The 21,334-nt window shown below is 42.1% G+C and overlaps 3 protein-coding genes, 1 long non-coding RNA gene, 1 other non-coding gene and 1 pseudogene across 6 annotated transcripts; 4 read left to right on the top strand and 2 right to left on the bottom strand.

Annotated features, from left to right (window-relative positions):
* The first annotated feature begins 2,004 nt into the window (after window positions 1-2,004).
* On the top strand, window positions 2,005-4,403 carry LOC125509491 (protein FEZ-like). Its single transcript, XM_048674472.1, has 3 exons — window positions 2,005-2,533; window positions 3,316-3,617; window positions 3,702-4,403. The coding sequence occupies exons 1-3, from the start codon at window positions 2,353-2,355 to the stop codon at window positions 4,401-4,403; spliced, it is 1,185 nt and encodes a 394-aa protein (XP_048530429.1). The 5' UTR covers window positions 2,005-2,352.
* Window positions 4,267-7,670, bottom strand: LOC125509488 (pentatricopeptide repeat-containing protein At1g74600, chloroplastic-like). Of its 2 annotated transcripts, none has more exons than XM_048674470.1 (2): window positions 4,537-7,670; window positions 4,267-4,403 (listed from the first exon to the last, which is right to left on the bottom strand). In XM_048674470.1, the coding sequence occupies exon 1, from the start codon at window positions 7,418-7,420 to the stop codon at window positions 4,997-4,999; it is 2,424 nt and encodes an 807-aa protein (XP_048530427.1). In that variant the 5' UTR covers window positions 7,421-7,670; the 3' UTR covers window positions 4,267-4,403; window positions 4,537-4,996. The 2 variants fall into 2 exon arrangements, with proteins under 2 accessions (XP_048530427.1, XP_048530426.1); XM_048674469.1 differs by having other exon boundaries at window positions 4,268-4,403; window positions 4,881-7,669.
* A 79-nt stretch (window positions 7,671-7,749) lies between these two features.
* TRNAL-CAG lies at window positions 7,750-7,830 on the top strand. Its single transcript has one exon. It is a non-coding gene; the product is annotated as a tRNA-Leu (tRNA).
* A 1,469-nt stretch (window positions 7,831-9,299) lies between these two features.
* On the top strand, window positions 9,300-10,382 carry LOC125509486 (annotated as a pseudogene).
* A 326-nt stretch (window positions 10,383-10,708) lies between these two features.
* LOC125509487 lies at window positions 10,709-11,991 on the top strand. Its single transcript, XR_007284118.1, has 2 exons — window positions 10,709-11,710; window positions 11,753-11,991. It is a non-coding gene; the product is annotated as an uncharacterized LOC125509487 (long non-coding RNA).
* Window positions 11,992-15,431: 3,440 nt separating this feature from the next.
* Window positions 15,432-17,120, bottom strand: LOC125509485 (60S ribosomal protein L34). Its single transcript, XM_048674468.1, has 4 exons — window positions 16,955-17,120; window positions 16,762-16,841; window positions 15,822-15,931; window positions 15,432-15,733 (listed from the first exon to the last, which is right to left on the bottom strand). Exons 1-4 carry the CDS (start codon window positions 17,031-17,033, stop codon window positions 15,643-15,645), a joined length of 360 nt encoding a protein of 119 aa, XP_048530425.1. The 5' UTR covers window positions 17,034-17,120; the 3' UTR covers window positions 15,432-15,642.
* Between the last annotated feature and the right edge of the window lie 4,214 nt (window positions 17,121-21,334).

Raw genomic sequence — 21,334 nt, 5'->3', positions numbered from 1 at the left:
CCAGCACTATAGCTTGACGCACATTTGGATTGATAATCCCAAAGACTCAAAAGCTGGGACTCTTTTTCTTATCAAACAAACAGAAGATACGACCCTCGATACAAAATCTAGCACAGGTTGGAAGATATGGTACCATAACGTAGATTGCAGAGTCCTAAACATGCATTTGTAGGTGTGTGCTCTATTTTTAGCAAGTTCACAAAAGTTGGAAAAGGAAAAATCCAACCCGCAGATTAGGCAATAAAACAAAGATAATGCCCCTTTGGCAAGAACGTTCTGGTGCTCCAAGAACTACAAACCAAGAATGCGACAAGGACATCGAGAAGGTATGCGTTTGAAGAGTTCAACCCAAACCATCTCCCGATGTGGATCATGGTAGAAGACAAGAGTTGTGAACGTGATCATGTTTTGTTTTCAAAAACATGGAATTGATTGGGTGGTAATATCCTGCCTGGAATTGGGGAGGCATGGGAAATTTCTGAGTTATTTTTGGTACTAAGTTATTTGTAAGTTGTAACATGGCCAAAATCTTGTCTTTAAGCCGTTGGCATGATTATTATGTCAGCTGATTCAGCGCAGGAAAGATGATACAGAAAGTAGCATGGCAAAAAAAATGGGGATACCTTTGACAGAAAGAGAGGCTGTACAAGATCATGTATGACCAAGTCATCATATTTAACTATGCTAACTGTGATACTTAAAAACAGGATCTTATAAAATAATGAGCAATGAACTGTATACAATTGGTGATGGACCAGAACATACGATAAAGCACTCAAGCAAGCTGAGATTGATTCTACGACAATGACTGATTGTGAAATAAAAGTTGATATATATATCAATATATGCGACAACAGTTTGCAGTGAGTTATACGATTCTTGGTAGAAAACTGAAGGCAATTACACTGCTAAGGCTATCATTGTCAGGAGATGACGATGATTATTTTTTAATGGCATTAACTGGGATGAAGGTTTCCCCACAGTGCAGTTTTTAAACAGTTACCCCGCCTTTTCAGTTAAGCTATTGCACAGGTTTAGAACAAAAAGTAGCAATCACAAATTCATAGGTACGTGTACATCTGTTGTCACATCAACTTTCATCCAAATTTCCATCAATGATGTTAACAGTAGAAATAAGCTAACCGTTGCTCCAGTACGTGCAAAATGGATCATCCTAGTGAGAACAAATTAGACAGTGGTGAGAAATGATTCCGTAAAAGAGAAGGAATTTTTTATGCAAAGTAAATCTCGAATGCAACCAGAAGCGTAATAGCGTATATGTACTGAAAATGATGTGTAGTAAGAAGAGATATCCTTTTCTATATACAAGGGAGTTTCTAAACCAGAGAATGGAGGAATATGTATTGGTATTCTTCAAGAAAATTAATCTAGCAAGAATAAATCCTGGATTGTGGTGTTGATGTATTTGAAAGTGTTTAGCTTCCAAAGCGTACTCCCTCCGTTCAGAAATATAAGGTGTTTTGGATATTTCAATATGGACTATATACGGACTGAAATGAGTGAACAAACACACTAAAACATGTTCGTATACATCCAATTCACTAACAAGTTAGAACATCTTATATCTGTGAATGGAGGGAGTACTAAAGAAACTGTTCAGACCATACCTGTTTATGAATGTTTTTTAGGGGTTGTTTAGGGTGTCCTAGATCATAATTTAGGTCTGAAGTGAAAGGGACAAATAATCCCCATATATGTTGCCAAGTTTGTCTTCATTGAGATACTAATCCTTGATTAAATAAATCCAATAGATTCAAAAGGAGACTGGATAAAATATTATCTTATTGCAAGAGGGGCTTCAGAGTTGTGGGCCTCATCTAGTCATGTTTAAGCAGCTGTAACTTCTTTCATAAAGGGTATGTTAAACTCCCCTTGCCGACTATCGTTTATGACCTGGAATACAAGGCATATAATAGGAGCCTAGAAATCTGACAGAAAAACAGTTAATCTTACACAGTAGTTATATAAGTACTAGTTTCCTACCTCATGTCCTCAAGTTACACATGATACCTTCGTCTTCTATTCATTCTTCTTTCCCATATATTTAGGTCCATCAAGCCATCTCTGTATTTTTTTCTGGGTTGATAAATTCCTGTACCATATTAGATAACTGCCAGTAAGAGTTTTGCCATCTTTGCACAAGCACAAAGCCACAAACAAGGGATATAAATAGTAGACCGTGCATAGTTGATAAGTCCTTGCACTGTATTAGAGAGACAGATTCGTGAGTTTGTCTTCACCTAGGCAACTTGGACCCTAAAACCATACACTACATCCATATAGGTAATACAAGAGCAGTGCAACCTGTATCAGGCTTCACCCTTGTTAGGCATGGATGAGAGAAGTGATATGGACAAGTCAGAGGAGGTACTTCTGCCTGGTTTCCGGTTTCATCCGACAGATGAAGAGCTGGTAGGTTTTTATCTCAAGCGAAAGATTCAGCAGAAACCCCTTTCAATTGAGCTCATCAGGCAGCTGGACATCTACAAATATGACCCATGGGATCTTCCAAGTAAGCTGCTACCTTCTCTGTATTGTTCTTATTTGGTTTGTTCTTATTTGTTACTGAATGGAGCAACAAGGAACTTTGATCTTGTAAAGGCTTTAGCTTCAAATAACCAAATAAATGCCAGCATATACAATTTTGCATTTATCTATCAATAGAATGAATGGAAGACATCTCTCTCTAGTAACATGCAGACACCAGATATTATGCCCCACGTTAGAGATGAGATAGAATTTCAAAATTATTCCACACTCACCATCTTGCTTCTGCCGAATGCATGGAAGATAAACTCATAGCCTCCTTACTTTTGGGAAACTACAGAGCAAAGATACAGTCTTCATAGTTAACCTATATGAAAGTTAAAACGAACAAGAGAGAGAACTCGTGATTTCTGATACACTTCAGTACAAAGTTTTACTCTTAATACAAGTTGGGCAATCTTCTAGCAATATTTCAAGCCATGAGTAAACTAGTGGTCATGGTAAATAAGACCATATCATACTCAGACGGAGCACAGAAGATCCAAGATTGTGCATATCCATTATGTATGCATGCAACATATTCAAAATACAATAGTAACCATAATTATAGCAAAAGTCGCACAAAACATAGACATTATTTTCATAATATAAGAGCATTTTTTACACTAATACTTAAGAACCTTCTCATCAGAAAACCAAACTAAATATAGTTATCCACCTTAAATATCTGCAAACATTACTTCATTGCATTGGATTATTCACCTTTACTTTCTCTGATATTTTATTCATTACCTTGCTCTCACTTAGAACTTGCAAGTTCTGGGGAAAAAGAATGGTATTTCTACTGCCCAAGGGACCGGAAGTACCGTAATAGTGCTAGACCAAACAGAGTCACAGGAGCTGGATTCTGGAAAGCAACAGGAACAGATAGGCCCATTTACTCCTCCGAGGGAACCAAGTGCATAGGCCTGAAGAAGTCTCTTGTCTTTTATAAAGGGAGAGCAGCAAAAGGGATCAAGACTGACTGGATGATGCATGAGTTCAGGCTTCCTTCACTAACTGATCCATCACTTCCTAAAGTACCAATAGACAAAAACATTCCAGCCAATGTAAGCCTCTTATTCAAAACATTTACTTATAGTGCTAAAATTCCAAAAATATCTCGATATATGATGTATATCTTCTGATGACAGGATGCCTGGGCTATTTGTAGGATATTTAAAAAGCCTAGTTCAATGGCACAAAGAGCGCTATCCCACTCCTGGGGTCCTCAGTCAACTGCAACAATAGAGCCAGATCTCTTATCTGCCCTGCAATCCATACAAGCTTCACATTTTGCTTTCGAAAGCTCCCCTTGCTCAGCAGAAGTTGCAATACCTGTGAGTCGGCTCAATAGCCAGCATTACTTTCATGAGCAGCAGCAGCAGAAACCCAACAGTTCACAAAATGGCTCTTCATGTAAAGTCATAAATTTCAGCCGTGGTCCGTCTTTAACTCATATATCAGACAAAGACATCCATAGTGGTCCAATCATCTTTCCATTTGAAACACAGACCCTCCAGAGGTCATCAGATGCCGTGCTTTTCAGCATAGCCCCTGGAATAATCAATAGCATGAATGAAGCCTCGCCAGAGATAGAGTTTGAACACCCTGAACAGTGCAACGGGTACGCAGTTGATTGGGTTATAGACACAAATGAAGGTATTGGAAATAGGGACGAAGATCCATATACAAGAAAACCTGACAATGGACACAATACAGGCAATGAGTATGGAGTTCCACCCAAAATAAAATTCCCCTTTGATTTGGGGTTACATTCTTCAGATGATTGGATATCCAATGTGCCATGTGAATCTCTCAATTGTCCCCCTGCCTCTCCGAGAGATGTCCAATAGCTGCTCGAAGGAAAAAAAAATATACATAGTTAGATAATACAAGAAAATGAGCAACCTTCATTTGCTAGCATTTCTGTCAGCAATTGCCCTTGTACATTTTCTGCTCAGTGTATACTTTGTGAATCCTACCCACCTGTACAAAAGATAGGCTAATAGAGAGAGAAATAGATTTGGTTGTATGTATTGAGTGCTTCAGTATTATGAATACATATACTTTCCCTGAGAATTATAAGTGTGCCCTACATGTCAAATATCATAAAGTGAATGACGAATTAAGTTCAGCAAAGAGCCTGACTCAGTTGTATTGTCGGTGCAAATTTAGAAAGGCATCAAGTCTTCCCCATGATCAGGAACAAATGTCACTAATCAGATGCCTAACAGGTTTAGAACAACTACCAATGCAAAATCTGGTGAACAGTGTAAAAAGGCTCAACAGTATATCCAATATACCAATGATATCCATTGCACATTGCTTACATGTAACCAACTAGCGCTCTTCTCAGAACTCCCCGAGATGATGTCATTATTTCATCTCAGTCAATGTACTGTGCTGCATTCCAGTTTTATTTATAGAACTCTTTGACCATTTCACTTTACACCATACTCAATCCAGGCTCTTTCTTTTTGCCCTTTAATGATTTTCTGACTCTCGCTACTTCCTCCCAGTCTCCAGAGTTTGCTAGAATGTTTGACAGCATTGCAAAAGAGCTTGGGTCATAATTATCTTCACGTATCCTATTTTCTACAAACCGTCCAAGTACAGCATCATCATGAACTCTGCAAGCAGCAAGCAGTGTGCTCCATACCATCAGGTCAGGCTTCATAGGCATACTCTCAATAAAACTTTTTGCCTCTGCAAGCCTCCCAGATCGACCAAGTAAATCAACCATACAACAGTAGTGATGTAACACAGGCTCAAGCCCATACACGTTTCTCATAGATTTAAAGTAGTTAAAGCCTTCTTCAACTAAACCGTTACGGCTGCAAGCAGATAAAATACTCACTAGTACAACATTATCTGGTTTCACTCCACGCCTAATCATCAAATCAAACATCTCCAAAGAATCCTGACCGCTTCCATGCTGAGCATATCCATCAATTATAGCTGTCCAAGTAACTAAATCCGGGGAATTTATTTCATCAAAAACTTTACGAGAATCATGCAGGTTGCCATTTTTGGAGTACAGCTTCACAAGTGAACTGCTTACTGATAGATCAGACAGTATTCCTGCCTTAATTGCATACCCATGTAATAGTTTTCCATAGAGCGGTCTTGCTATGTTAGCACATAGGCTAAGGATAGATGAGCATATGAACCTATCTATCTGAAAACCAGCTGCCATCATAAGCTGAAATAATGAGATTGCCTCGTCAGTGCAACCATTTGTAGAGTATCCAGATACCATTGAAGACAACATGACCTGATCTTTGCATGGAGTTGCATCAAAAATTCTTCTAGCTGTTTGTACTTCTCGACATTTGCAATACATGGAAACCAAACAAGTGCTAACAGACGTAGTTTCTCCATAGACACGAAGAATGTGTCCATGAACTTCCTTCCCTTTGAGCAAATAGTCTGGTCCATTACAAGCTGAAAGAATGGCAGATAACGACACATGGTCAGGCTTAAGGTTATCAAGAATCATATTCCTGAACAGTCGGAATGCCTCATCTGAATGGCCATGAGATGCAAAACCAGCAATCATTGCAGTCCATGAGACTTCATCCCATTCCTGCATTTCTTCAAAGACCTTGCAGCTATCTTCCATTTCACCACATCTAGAGTACATGGTGGAGAGTGCACTGCCCACAAGGACACCATGAACAAACCCATCTTTTATAACCAGCGAATGCAGCTGCCTGCCAAGCTCAATTGAGTCCACAGAACTGAAAATAGAAGCATAGCATTTGTCGTTTGGTCTTAGACCCTGACGAAACATCCTCGTTAACAGCTGAATTGATCTCGGTAGGTTATGACTACTAATCCCAGATATGAAAGTCGACCAGATACTTTTGTTGCTTACTCTGCCAACTTCTTCAAACACCTTCTCGGACAACTCAATAGCCCCAATATTAGCATATGTGCAGATCAAAGCCTCCTTGACAACGTAATCCAAGTACAGCTCTGTCTTTATGATCATTCCATGGATCTGGCTAGCCTCTCGTATCATGTGCATCTGGGAGCAGGCGAGCAAGATGCTAGTAGCCGTGTATTTGTTGATCGACACGCCACTCCGGACCATATCTCTGAGCAGCCGAACAGCGCCTACTGGCTCCTCCTGCTGCACGAAACCAGCGATCGCGGTGGTCCAGGATACCACATTCCGGACCGGCATCCTCCAGAACTCCCTCATGGCAGCGACCATATCACCCGACTTCGCATACATGTTGACGATCGCCGTCCCAATGAACACATCGTACTCGGGGTCACGCCGAAGCACCAGCCCATGCACTGCCTTCCCGACGCACAGCTCCGCACCTGCCGTACAGGCACTGAGGACACCGGAGTAAGTGAAGGAGTTGGGCTCGCAGGAGCCCCATGCCATGTCGCCGAACGTCTCGACGGCGAGACCGTGCTCGCCGTTGCGCGTGGCCCCGGAGATGACCGCGTTCCAGCAGACCACGCTCCCGCGGTCGCCGTCCGCGAACGCCCTGAGCGCGTCCCCGAGGCGGCCGCTCTTGGCGAGCAGGTCGACCATGCCGCTGCAGACGTAGGCGTCGCCCGCGAGCCCGTCCTTCCAGGCGGCGCAGTAGAGCTGCTCCGCGAAGGCGACACTGCCCGCCCCGGCGCCCGTGGCGGCCGGGACGCAGGCCGCGAGCGCGTTCCCGTAGGCGAACTGGCTGGGCGTGTGCCCCGCGGCGCGCGAGCGGACGAAGCCCGCGAGCTCGGGCGGGAGCCGCCCGAGGCGGTCCGGGCGCGGCACTCCGTCGAGCAGGTGGGGGACACCGGCCCGGGTGGCGGAGGAGAGCGTGCGTATGTGGGCGGAGAGGGCGGGGGAGGGGAGGCGTGGAGGCATCGAGACGGCGGAGGGCAGAGACGGCGTGGGGTGGGGATGCAACCGGAGTGAGGGCGCGTGGTTGAGCGCGCGCTGTCGCCGCCTCGGCGGTGAACTTCTGCGCTTGAATTTTTCACGCCGATGGGAGTGTCTGTCCCGTACTACGGCTTGCTAGTGTCTATGTGATGTTGCACAAAAACATGCAAGTCTAGCCTACTTTAGGGTGCTGGATTTGAAATTCTCAAGAAATCTACTCTAGATCCAAGATGTTAGTGCTTGCTGCTAATAAGAATGGTAGCCCTCATTGCTGCTTGCAAATGTTTAGCTTGATTGCAGACAAGAGGCATCAAGTCAAGATGGCCGAGTTGGTCTAAGGCGCCAGTTTCAGGTACTGGTCCGAAAGGGCGTGGGTTCAAATCCCACTCTTGACATACAGTTTTCATATTTTTTAGTGTCCATGTACCAGTAGAAGAATGCTGCCAAGATATCAGTATCCTTAGTTTCATACTCTGGGGTGTGTAAGTCAATTTATAATCTTTAACACCAGCTTGAAATCCAACACCTGCTTTAGTTTCTGTTTGTGGTGACATAAGTCCCTCCCTATAACTCTTGAATTAAGAATTCTCACAATAACAGGGTCTACTCGATGTTAATTAGGCGTAAATGAAACTTTAGCAAAAATCTCGTAAAACAAAAAGGATATTCAATTAATATAATATCAACTCATTAAAGAAAATTGAGGGCATGCTTAGGTTAATGAATATGTTTCATTCATATATAATGCGTACACCCTGTGTATGTTCTATCCTATAGGAATTCCAATATAAGAACTCGATAGGAATTGAGTTGTTGTTATGGTAAGTTAACACGGTTCGTTATTAAACCATGGATTTGATTTACCAAATCCATAATTATTGTATACTCTTTGATAGATATAGCGCAACCCAAATTAATTCCTAATCCTTATTTTACAAGTTCTTAATAGTTCTCTTTTCTTATTTTGAATGCAAATACCTAACTAAATACTAATAAAATTCTTTGTTGACAGCAATCTATGCTTCACAGTAGTATATATTTTGTATATCGAAGTCCTAGATAGGAAAGTAGAGTAGGCACAGATCCTCCACAAAAGGCAAAATGTATATGAAAAAAAAGATTGATTGAACTTTCCAATGGACTCATTCCATGAGTAAACGATTGAATGGGATTCGCTTGGGCAACGAAATCAAGTCCTGGTCCCCTTTTCTCTCTTATTTAATTAACTAATTCATTTCCTTTTTTACTTTTGGATTTTTTTAATTTGATTTGGCATTATTCAACAATAAAAAAAATAAAAATTTCGACAAATTCCTTTTTTAATTATGTGATAATTATGAGAACTAATCCTACTACTTCTCCTCCCGGGGTTTCCACAATTGAAGAAAAAAGTACAGGTCGTATCGATCAAATTATTAGACCCATGCTGGATGTCACTTTCCCCCCAGACAAGTTACCTTATATTTATAACGCTTTGGTAGTCCAGAGTAGAGACACTGCCGATAAGCAAATTAATGTGACTTGTGAGGTACAACAATTATTAGGAAATAATCGAGTTAGAGTTGTAGCTATGAGTGCTACGGACGGGTTGATGAGAGGAATGGAAGTGATTGACACGAGAGCTCCTCTCAGTGTTCAGGTTGGTGGAGCTACTCTCGGACGAATTTTCAACATTCTTGGGGAGCCTATTGACAATTTGGGTCCTATAGATAGTAGTGCAACGTTCCCTATTTGTAGATCTGCGCCTGCCTTTATCGAGTTAGATACGAAATTATCCATCTTTGAAACAGGTATTAAGGTCGTCGATCTTTTAGCTCCTTATCGACGTGGACGAAAAATAGGACTATTTGGGGGGCTGGAGTAGGTAAAACAGTATGATCATGGAATTAATCAATAACATTGCTAAAGCTCATGGGGGCGTATCCGTATTCGGTGGAGTAGGGGAACGGACTCGTGAAGGAAATGATCTTTATATGGAAATGAAGGAATCCGGAGTAATTAATGAAAAAAATATTGAGGAATCAAAGGTAGCTCTAGTCTATGGCCAAATGAATGAACCACCGGGAGCTCGTATGAGAGTTGGTTTAACTGCCCTAACTATGGCGGAATATTTCCGAGATGTTAATAAGCAAGACGTGCTTTTATTTATCGATAATATCTTTCGTTTTGTTCAAGCGGATCAGAGGTATCCGCTTTATTAGGGAGAATGCCCTCCGCAGTGGGTTATCAACCTACTCTTAGTACAGAAATGGGTTCTTTGCAAGAAAGAATTGCTTCTACTAAAAAGGGATCTATAACTTCGATTCAAGCAGTTTATGTACCTGCAGACGATTTGACCGACCCTGCCCCTGCCACAACATTTGCACATTTGGATGCTACTACCGTACTTTCCAGAGGATTAGCTTCCAAGGGTATTTATCCAGCAGTAGATCCTTTAGATTCAACCTCGACTATGTACAGCCTCGGATCGTTGGCAACGAACATTATGAAACTGCGCAAAGAGTTAAGGAAACTTTACAACGTTACAAAGAACTTCAGGACATTATCGCAATTCTTGGCTTGGATGAATTATCGGAAGAGGATCGTTTAACTGTAGCAAGAGCAAGAAAAATTGAGCGTTTCTTATCACAACCGTTCTTTGTGGCAGAAGTTTTTACTGGTTCTCCAGGAAAGTATGTTGCTCTTGCGGAAACTATTAGGGGATTTCAACTAATCCTTTCCGGAGAATTAGACGGCCTACCTGAACAGGCTTTTTATTTGGTGGGTAACATCGATGAAGCTAGCACGAAAGCTATAACCTTAGAAGAGGAGAACAAATCAAAGAAATGAAATTAAATCTTTATGTACTGACTCCTAAGCGAATTATTTGGGATTGTGAAGTGAAAGAAATCATTTTATCCACTAATAGTGGCCAAATTGGCGTATTACCAAACCACGCCCCCATTAACACAGCAGTAGATATGGGTCCTTTGAGAATACGCCTCCTCAACGACCAATGGTTAACAGCGATTCTGTGGAGCGGTTTTGCGAGAATAGTTAATAATGAGATCATCATTTTAGGAAATGATGCGGAACTGGGTAGTGATATTGATCCGGAAGAAGCTCAAAAGGCACTTGAAATAGCCGAAGCTAACTTGAGTAAAGCTGAGGGTACGAAAGATTTGGTTGAAGCGAAGCTCGCTCTCAGACGAGCTAGGATACGAATCGAGGCTGTCAATTGGATTCCCCCATCCAATTGAAGACAATCCAGTGGTTTATAGTTGATACAAAGAAAAAGGGAAGAGGGGTAGAAAAAGTTATTAGATAGCGAAGCGAAGTAAGTCCAATGCTATCTAGTAATTTTTCTACCTACTTACCTACTATTGGATTTGAACCAATGACTCCCGCCGTATGAAAGCAATACTCTAACCACTGAGTTAAGTAGGCAATTTATCACCACAAAGGAAGACCCATTACTTCGATCGATTATATATTGAATCCCTTTTCTAAGCAATACCGCTCTGTTATTGGTCTGTTATATACTAAATACTAAACTAAATACTAAACAGATACAGATCAAAGGGGTATCCTCTGGCATTAGAAAATATTCATCTTGACAAGAAATTATCTATATGTTAAGATATCTCTGATAAGGGCTATAGCTCAGTTCGGTAGAGCAACTCGTTTACACGTGCGCCAATGCTTTTCAAAGGAGCTTATTATGCAATGAACATAATCGATCTTATTGCAAAATCAATGTCTTACTTCATAGATTCGAGAGAATAGGAGAACAGTAGCCTGACAAACAGTCGGTTCAGTCCGATTCAGGTGCCAATTCAGGTGCCTAATCAAATAGAACCCTTATGGATTTGCTAGTTGATAAGGTAAATATCCAGCCCACTAAATGCTAGGCGTAATGAGGATAAGGGCCTCCAAAAAACTTCTTTTCGTTCTATGAACTTTAAGGTGTATGAAGTCTCATAGTTAACTCTTGCAGTGGAACGATAGAGACTCCATTTCACTTAGGTTGATTTAATTTAGACCGGAGGCAGACCTAAGTCAAGGTAATCCTCCTTTGAAACACTTTGGTATTGCTCCTAGATAGATCATAATACAAAAAATCAATCAGAGCACAGGGAGCCATCTCATTATCTTTCCGTAAAGAAAAACTATGGTGGACTAACTGATCTTTAAATCAGTTTATGAAAGAGCCCAATGCAAAAAAATGCATGTTGGGTCTTTGAAACAGTTCAAATCATTTCGATAATAATCCGTTTGATCTGTTTTACCGAGAAGGTCTACTCGATAATAATCCGTTTGATCTGTTTTACCGAGAAGGTCTACGGTTCGAATCCGTATAGCCCTAATATGCCCTTTTTTAGATTTTAGGATCTCTATCCTATGTTTTCTTTAGTTTAGTATAGTTTTCATTTTCTCATTAGTATTTGTTTATAGACTGGATAGGCGCCTGCGACATAGAATAGAGATAAAAGCATTACCAAAGGCTCATTCATCAAAAATCAAAATCATACAGACAGGAAAAGAAAAACGAATTTCTATCAAATCAATAGAAGAAAGGATCCTTTCCCTGATTTGAATCCTCTTCACAATCCAGTCTTCGAAAATTCGTAACATATCTTTCTAAAAATGCTAGTACATATTTTTCTGAAGCTTTTTTTTTTAAGTTGATATAAGTTAATGCAACTTCCACATGTACATCTTCATCTCTTTTTTTTAAGCTTTTGAAAGCTAATTATATATGCCCTTTCTCATCCTAGTTTTATCTATTGTAATCTTAGAGTTCTCTTTTCACAATCCAGTCTTCGAAAATTCGTAACATATCTTTCTAAAAATGCTAGTACATATTTTTCTGAAGCTTTTTTTTTTAAGTTGGATATAAGTTAATGCAACTTCCACATGTACATCTTCATCTCTTTTTTTTAAGCTTTTGAAAGCTAATTATATATGCCCTTTCTCATCCTAGTTTTATCTATTGTAATCTTAGAGTTCTCTTTTCACAATCCAGTCTTCGAAAATTCGTAACATATCTTTCTAAAAATGCTAGTACATATTTTTCTGAAGCTTTTTTTTTTAAGTTGGATATAAGTTAATGCAACTTCCACATGTACATCTTCATCTCTTTTTTTTAAGCTTTTGAAAGCTAATTATATATGCCCTTTCTCATCCTAGTTTTATCTATTGTAATCTTAGAGTTCTCTTTTCACAATCCAGTCTTCGAAAATTCGTAACATATCTTTCTAAAAATGCTAGTACATATTTTTCTGAAGCTTTTTTTTTAAGTTGGATATAAGTTAATGCAACTTCCACATGTACATCTTCATCTCAATGAGAGCTACTGATAGCTAAATACTCGTGTGTTGCAATAAAAATATTTTAACTGTCTAATCAATAATACTAGCTAAATACTCATGTATTGCAATGGAAGCAACTTTATTCTGGTGGTTCAACGTAGGAAATTTTTGGTTCAGTTGAGATAGAGATATGTTGTGAGGAGGCGAAGGTAAAGAAAGATATGATGTGATTGAGATTTTGTACATACAACTATGTGAGTTGATTTTATTGTTCGCTTGCAAGTGATTTCCTGCTGTTGGTGATTTATTTGATTGTTGTTGATTACGTTAACAGTAGAGATTAATTTGGTATTGTGGTTGTTGGTTTTTCTATAAACTTGGCCAAACATTACCATGAGACAATTGAGACGAAGGGAGTAATTCCAAGTGTGTAGTGCAGATTAGAACTTTCTCATGTACGACTTCATATCCATCAGAGTTATTTCTTTCAACTTCTAGAATAAAGTAGGAGTATTTTCTAAATTCTAATCACAGTTCAAGCTATTGCAAGCTAAGCGTCCTCTGGTCATATTCCATCCACTTCCTGCCATAATTCACAAGTTGATAAGCAAAGGACAAGTTGAATTTCACAAACTAGTAAAGGCGGAAGGGATGCAAGCAGATCGCATCTACATTGTCCGCGACAGGCTGTTGCTTTAATAATTGTGAAGTTCTAATTATACACTTGCGGGCGTGACACCTTGTGTCTAATTATACACTGTCCGCCTGCATCCCTAGCAAATGGCGGAAGAAATAAACAGGCAGGGTAATGCTAATTTGAAGATCAACCAGCGATTACCTTGCCTTGATTGAAAAAACAACTTTCCAGATGATTTTTTTTTTTGGAAAAAAAAACAAAATCAGTGTTCTGAGTCTTAAAACAATCATTTTGCATGAAGAGCAGGAATCACATCACAAATAAGCCTTGGGAGGACAAAACATCACACAAGTATCTTTGCACAGCATAAGATCAACAATTTAACCGTTTTCCCTGGAGAAATTCCACAGATGGCCAGCTAAGATGATAAAATCAGCTGATCATGCAAAGATTAATCTATTGTAGAGCCCATGCAAGCGCACACATTTTTGTAAACTAATTACGTTGGGATAAAGAGATTGCATTTGAATTCCTTCCAAATAAAAAAAATCCCAATTGGAGGGGTAAAAAAGTGGTGTCCAAATGGCAAACAAGTAGATTAAAACGAAGTACTATGTATCTTTGACCCAATGCCTCAACAACTACAACATGCACTCTACAAGTAGCATATGGGTGTCCTTGGAATCAAATAGAACAAACTCCAGTTTTTTTTTTTTTTTGCGGCAAGAGACTTTATTTCTCATATTATCGTCATACCGTTTACAAGATGATGAGAAACAAATTCAGTAATACAGTATAATAAGAATCCCAAAGGCTGGAAGATATAAATCTAAAAGAGTGTTTCGCGAACTCATCAGCAGCTTGATTAGCATCGCGGCAACGGTGCATATAAGTAGATCTCCGGAGCTCCATCGCCATTTGGTTGCACTCTATTATGACTGTAACATTCGGGCCCAAGTACTCGTCCATCAGTTGCACAGAGTTCACTGCAAAACTACAGCCAGACTCGATCTCTATACTGTTGCACCCCATGTTAGCCGCCAAGAACATACCATTCTCAATTGCTATCAATTCCACAGAATCGACAGAGCTAACATGTGGTAGGAACCAAGTTGTTGCTTCTATAAAACCACCTTTATTATCTCGGATAACTATACCAGCAGCGCCCGCATGTGTCTCTATATGAAATGAAGCTTCGGCGTTCACCTATATCTTCGGCCACGGCCTTTTGAATCATTTCCAACATGCCAAAATGTAACCAGACCTCCTTTGCTCGCCTACATTTGAAAAGACAATGCTGGACATCTTCCACACCAACCAAGCAGATTGGACATTGTGGTGAATCCAGGATATGGCGCCCAGTTATAGAACCCCAAAACAAGGAAGCACTCCAGGAAGAATTTTCCACGCAAAGTACTTTATCTTTCCTGGAATCCAAAGGCCCCAAATGTTCGTCTCCAGTTTATTAAGGGACTCTTTGAATCGTAGGATTTCCCAAATGCATGAATAGGAAAAATGTGGGATTGGATTGACATGTCATCTTGTGAATGGATGGTAAATTTCCTATGAAATCTAGTGCAAATGAATCCTACAGAAAATTCCTACGGTTTACAATCCTACGAATCAAACAACCCACATAGAAAAAAATCCTAAGGATTAGAATCCTTTAAAATTCCTTTGAGAATCCTTTGAATCAAAGAAGCCCAAACGTTTTGCCTATCTCATTAGAATGCGGGGATTGAGTGAATGGAACTCTGTATCTAATATGGAGTTTCCCACCAATTTCATGGAGGCGACCAAGCCACGCCCAACCAAACCACCCTGGGACCATAATCGACCCAGAGTATCCTACTAGAACAAATGCACTATTCACCAGAACCTTCCAGCCTTTGCAAACAAAAATGTTGATTTGAAAATTTACAGGCATGGTAAAACAATCTAGTGGTTCAATGGATGAAGTTTCTCAAGTGTACTTTTCTGATCCAAGGAGCAGGGCAGCAAGGAAATGAGAGTGAGGAACAGAAAAATTGTTATAGATCAATAACCACGAATGCAATGTGAAACCAAATTAACATAAGTAGATTCAACATGCATTCAGAAATGAAACTGCAAATGGGTATCAAATGTTTCACAATCTCTGATGTCACGGCGGCAGAAGGATTTCAAGTACTCTAAAACATTTAGCTAGAAGGGACTAAACCATTGATCATAACCACCAACAAAAATATTTTCCTTGTTTACAGAACACCATCGCACTTCGCACTTCTGTTTCAAACAGATTACTTTGAGGTCGTCTTGTCCTTGGTCTTCTGTATTTTCAACACCTTCTTCACGATCTTCTGCTCCTCAACCAAGAAAGCGCGGATGATCCTGAAGGAGAACATGAATCCAATGAGACTACATAAAGGATAGGTTTGAGGTAATGACATTAGATGGTTGTAAGGCAAAGTTTGCTCACCTTTCCCTCACTGCAGTTCCAGAGAGCACTCCACCATAGGGACGGTTCACAGTCCTGCGGTTCCTAGACAACCTTGATCTTTTGTATTCAGTAGGCCTGAGGTGGGGAATCTGGAAATGGAAGTATCAGATCATGAGCCATCATGTTGCAATATTCTTCAACCAAAAGGCAAAAATTCAAACACAAATGTCCTCTCAACTTAAAACAAGCATGACAGAAGAATCTCATTTCACTAATAAAAACAAGCTGAGTGAGCAAATGGAGTTGTTGAAATCACAAAAGGACCAAATGAGCTGTGACATTCATTCCCGTTATGAGAGTTTGCTTTGCTGGTAGTAAAATCATGCATAACTACCAATCTGATTGTATAATACAATCAACACTACTGAGCAACCAAGTGTTTAAACACACATTACTGATCTAAAAATTTATTATAGTCTAAAGGCACCACTAGAAACTAATAAGAATGATTGAGCCAACAAAATAAATACTTGAACTATTGTTGAAATGCAGCATTGCTACTCTGCACAACCAGCTGTCCACGTACACCATCGTACCAACTGTCGGACAACCAACTCTTAATTTGATACCCATGCACTACCACAAACCACCAAAAGGAATAACTAATTAGGAATGATATGAGGAAACGGTCTAAACATAAATCTGATGCCCGATAAGGTCAAATCGGCATCTACCAATTGTGCATCTCACCACAATCTAGTCGGTAATTTGTGTGGTAAAAGCCTAAAAGATACTCTAAAAGCTGATAACCATACATGTGTAAGATGGAGATAAACCACATTTACCACATATAAATAATACCCAAGCACAAGAATCCAATTCATCCACCATACAAACAGAGATATCGAATACCCCTATCATGGCAAAGCGAAACAATCAAGAATTTCATATAGATGCAAAAGGCAAAGCGGCAACTCACCCCCTGGATCTTCTTCCCGGTCACAGGGCACTTGGGGCCGCTCGCCCTCTTCTTGGTGTACTGGTACACGAGCTTACCACCTGCGGCACACAAGGAACAAAACCGACCGATTTCAGCGAAGATCTTGGCACGAACAAATCAGAAGCCACCAAAGAAATTCGTCTGGAGAAGGGGAGGAGGAGGGGATCCAGACCTGGGGTCTTGACGACCCGCGTCTGGTTGGACTTGGTGGCATAGCTGTGCCTCTTCCGGTAGGTCAGACGCTGCACCATGTTTCCGTCGTCTCCGCCGCCGGCAGTAGGGGGCTTGGGCAAAGAGTGGGGGGAGAGAGAGGAGGGCGAGCGCGTGGCGGCTGTGACGGGTATAAATGGCCTCCCGCCGTCGCCGTGACCTAGCACCGACGGCTAGGATTTGCTTGATGGGGTAAATGGGCCAGACGTTCAATTGGGCCGTATGGGCTGTCTTGTGAAGGCTTATGTTGCCAGTCCAGTTAGTCAACGGCCTAGAGGCTCACGCAATAGCAAGGCCCCCTCGCTAAGAAAAAACCAAAGAACGCAAATAGCAGGGCCCTGTCGAAAGAAAAAACTTTAGCCGGCTATTATATTGGCTCTCCTGAAAAAAAAGGCTAATATTTTGGCTAGCTAACATTATGGTTATTTTGATTGTAATTCTTACTTTGTAATTTTTTGAATCTTTGATTCAAATCAACGTACATGTAATGGTTGTGAGTATGAATAAAATTACATATGTCCCCCAAAAAAGCTTTTGATTGAGTTTGCCACTGAGTTGATCAACACCGACAAAAAATATGTAGAATGGGCAAAGAGCCATTGACATGAAAAAAAGAACCATAAGCACAAACACCATGTTTTGTCATAAAAATGTAGAGACATTTACACGTATGCCCCTAACTCAAACCCACTACTCAGATTTGCCCCCCATTTGTAAGCATGCTCAAATTTGCCTCTCTGCCGTCAATTTCACTTGTAAAGATGCCCGTTTGTGTCGTTTTCGTTCAGTCAAGGTTGTTTGATCACTAACTGGCCGTTTCTTTGACATTTTTGCCCCTCCGTCCTTACATGTGGGCCCAAACATATCGATTCACTATATCTCTCTCATTCTCTCACTCGACCCGCACGCTCGCATCCTCTCCCGCAGATCGCCTCGCTGGGTAACCCTAACCCTAGCGCGTTCGATCCACGACAAGCAAAGCTCTAGATCTATGGTGGCCGTGGTGGATATTTGGCGTATCTGACTCCATTTGTGTGATGTGCTGCGAATAGGACGCAACCGTTGCGGATGGAGGGCGACAGTGGTTGCGGCGGCGGCCAACAAGGGAGCACAGTGCTAGGGATGGATACTCCGGTGGGTAAGTGACATGGTTTCAAATCTGACGCATGTTTTTTGTTATGCTTAGTTCTTGTAGTTGGATTTGTTGGTTACTGCGTTTGTAATGCTCATTTCGTTCAGTTATTTTTCTGTTTTTTCATGGTTATTCATAGGGTGGATCTTGGGGGAAATATTTGTCTGGAATATAGAACGCAAACAACACTTCTAGTTCTTGCTGGTACAAAAGCAGGCCAAACAGGCTTCTCATTTCCTTTGGTTGTGGACAACGGGTTGAATTTTGACCAATTTAGATCTCTCATTTGTGCTAAATTCCCCTAGGTAATACATGATGCAGTCGAATTCAGGTACTGGGACATTGATACTGTTGTTTGGGTCCCAGTCCATTGTGATGATGAGCTAGCAAAAATGTTTAGAGCGCATGTTTGTGTCCCAGTCAAATTAGAAATGAATGACATACAAAGAAAAGGAGGACATGCAGAGAGCATAGGAAGAATATCACAATCTACTAGTTCTAGAGGTAGGAGCAGTCAATCCAAAAATAGAAAAACAATCGCTAATAGTTCACAGCCTTAGTGCAGTCATGACAGAGTTAGAGATGCGGGAGAGAGCACTATGCATGTACCAGAAACACCAAGATAATAAGAGCCTAGTCATGCAGATCCTACTAATAGCAGAGAATCTACTGACCCAAATATTGAGAGGGACCTCTTGACGACTAGCCTGCAAATGATGAGGATGAAAGGCTTTTCCCATACACTGGTACGCGTCGGTGCTATACAAACGGTTTTTAACCCCTTTCCGTGACGGCATTTGAAACCGTCACCAAGTGAGTGTGAGCGATAGGGGGTCCTTCCCACACGACCCAGAAATCGTCGGGGATAGGATACAGGCTGGGGCCAAATAAGCTCGTGTGCGATCGGGCGAGGCATCGAAACACAATCATTTCTGTTCGTATGTACATCCCACACGGTGAATCCTAGAAAAACATTTCCGTTCGTATGTATATCACACACGGTCATTGCAAGAAATACGTTTTCGTTTTATGTACATCCCACACAGTCAATCAAGGGAAAACGTTTCCGTTCGTATGTGCATCTCACACAGTTTTATGTATACGCTCGTGTGTGAAAGGTGTAACTATCACACACGCGCTGCCTTGATTAACTGTTTGCTTTTATGAACTACATCACACACGATTTGATGTAGAAAACTGTGTGACATTGGGCTATCCATCACAAGCGCTTTTACTGCCAGAACCGTTTGTAAAGTTTCATGACCGTCTGTTCTCTTTTTACATCGCACACACTGTTTTCTTTCTAACCGTGTGCACATTATTTTATTAGCTCATGTATACTTTTATTTTTGCATGTAATTTATTATTCGAATTAGAAATTTTAAAATATGAAACGTGCAATTCAAATTCTCAGCATAATGGTTCAACAACGAATCCATAAATAAAATTGCCAGTACAATATGTTTAGTAATTATAGGATTATGCAACAATTAACTATGATGAACCATAATATTTAAAGGCGGTAAAGGTGAAGAGAGAAGTGTAAATCATTTTGACTGCTGACGGTGTTGAAGAAGCGGAATGTCCATAATGTGCCTTCCTGCATGCCGTAGGCACGAACCACTTTTGTCCAACCCCTTTGTGATGCCCCGAGACCGTTGCGCCAGGTGTCTTCCAGTTATTCGTTGTCCTTGCCATGTCATTCGCTTGCGTGTTGCATCTTTGTCATGTCATCATGTGCATTGCATCATCATGTTTTCAAAACTTGCATTCGTTCGGGTTCACCCAGTCCGTTTTGAGCCCAGACACACTTGCACGCGCCCGCGACACGTCCGAAATATTATTTTATAAGTGGCCGGAAAAATGTTCTCGAAATGGGTTGAAACTTGGCATGCGGTGTTTTTATGTTGTCAGTAGGTCGCCTGCCAAATTTCATCGCATTCGGAGTCCGTTTGACGCCCCAACGGATTACTATAGCGGCAGTATAGCCGGTCTAACGTCGGACGTTTTCGGTCTTCGAAAACAGTTGCCGGGCCTCTCTCTCTTCTCTTCTCTCAGCGCGAGCCCTTCTGCACAGCCCACAAGTTCCAACCGACCCCTCACGTGCATGTCCGAAACTTCCCCGGACGCGACCCAGACAATCGCCACTGTTGGATCCGGATCATCCCCAACGTCTACAAAACGTCTCTGTTTTGTTAATTGCACTCCATAGCTATTTATTCGCGAACGTCCGATTGCGATCGGAGGAACGAGGTAGCCCCTAACCTAACTTGTGATGTATATATACTCCACTCCAAGTCTTTCTGGACAAACCCTAAAATATAGGGACTTGTCCCGTCAAGCCGCCGCCATCCACCTCGGGATCCCTTCGAATCCATTTCCACCAACCGAAGCCGCCTCCTCCTTCCTCGTTTTCTCCATCAAGCCAACCGGCGGCCTCCCTGCGTAGCAGCGCCCCTGGCCCCGATCCAGCCACTCGAGGCCCAGCCTCCTCTCGCTCTCGTGCACGTGCACGCGCTCAGGAGCTCGAGAAGGGGAGCCTCGATCCCGCCGCTCCCTGCAACCTCCCGCTGGAGTCCCCGATCACCACCGCTGGTCGCCGCGGTCGCCTCTCGCCATTTCGTCGCCGGCGAGCATTGACCCAGGTCGTCGCGCTCGTTGCCTCCTCGCTCCTCTGCTTCGATCTCCCTCTCACTCGCCCGAGCCTCTCACCTCTCGCTACCTGTGGACAGGCACCACCGCTGGAGTGCCGCACCTCGCCGCCCCATCGCCGGCTGGCCTCGTCGTCGCTGGAAACGGGTCGGCCTTCCCCGGATCTGGTTGCCCCACCGCCCCACCTGCCGGATCCGCCAAGTTCCCCGCCGATGTTGCCGTTCCCCTGCGATAGCGCCTCGGCCTCCTCTGCGCCTGCACTTGAGGCCCCGAGCTCCTCCAGGTCCTCCCCGTCCGCTGCTCCCTGCCGTCCTCGAACCCCCGCCCGGATTCATGCCACTCCGCCGTCCGCCGACGTCCTGCCCCGCTGGAGCCGCAGCGCCGCCCCTGCCTCTGCTTCTTTCGAACCAGGGAAGAGGACAAGCAACGCCACGCTGCGTTGACCTTTCGATCGAGCCAAACAGGCCGACCCAGCACGCCCCTGCCGGCCTCCTCCTCTCCACAGTTCTGGGCCGGGGCCCGTGGTGAGCAGCACCCGAGTCCCCCCTGCACTATTGG

This window comes from Triticum urartu, chromosome 5, assembly GCF_003073215.2.
Source record: "Triticum urartu cultivar G1812 chromosome 5, Tu2.1, whole genome shotgun sequence".
NCBI classification, from domain to species: Eukaryota; Viridiplantae; Streptophyta; class Magnoliopsida; order Poales; family Poaceae; genus Triticum; species Triticum urartu.
This window is presented reverse-complemented; position numbering and strand designations above follow the sequence as displayed.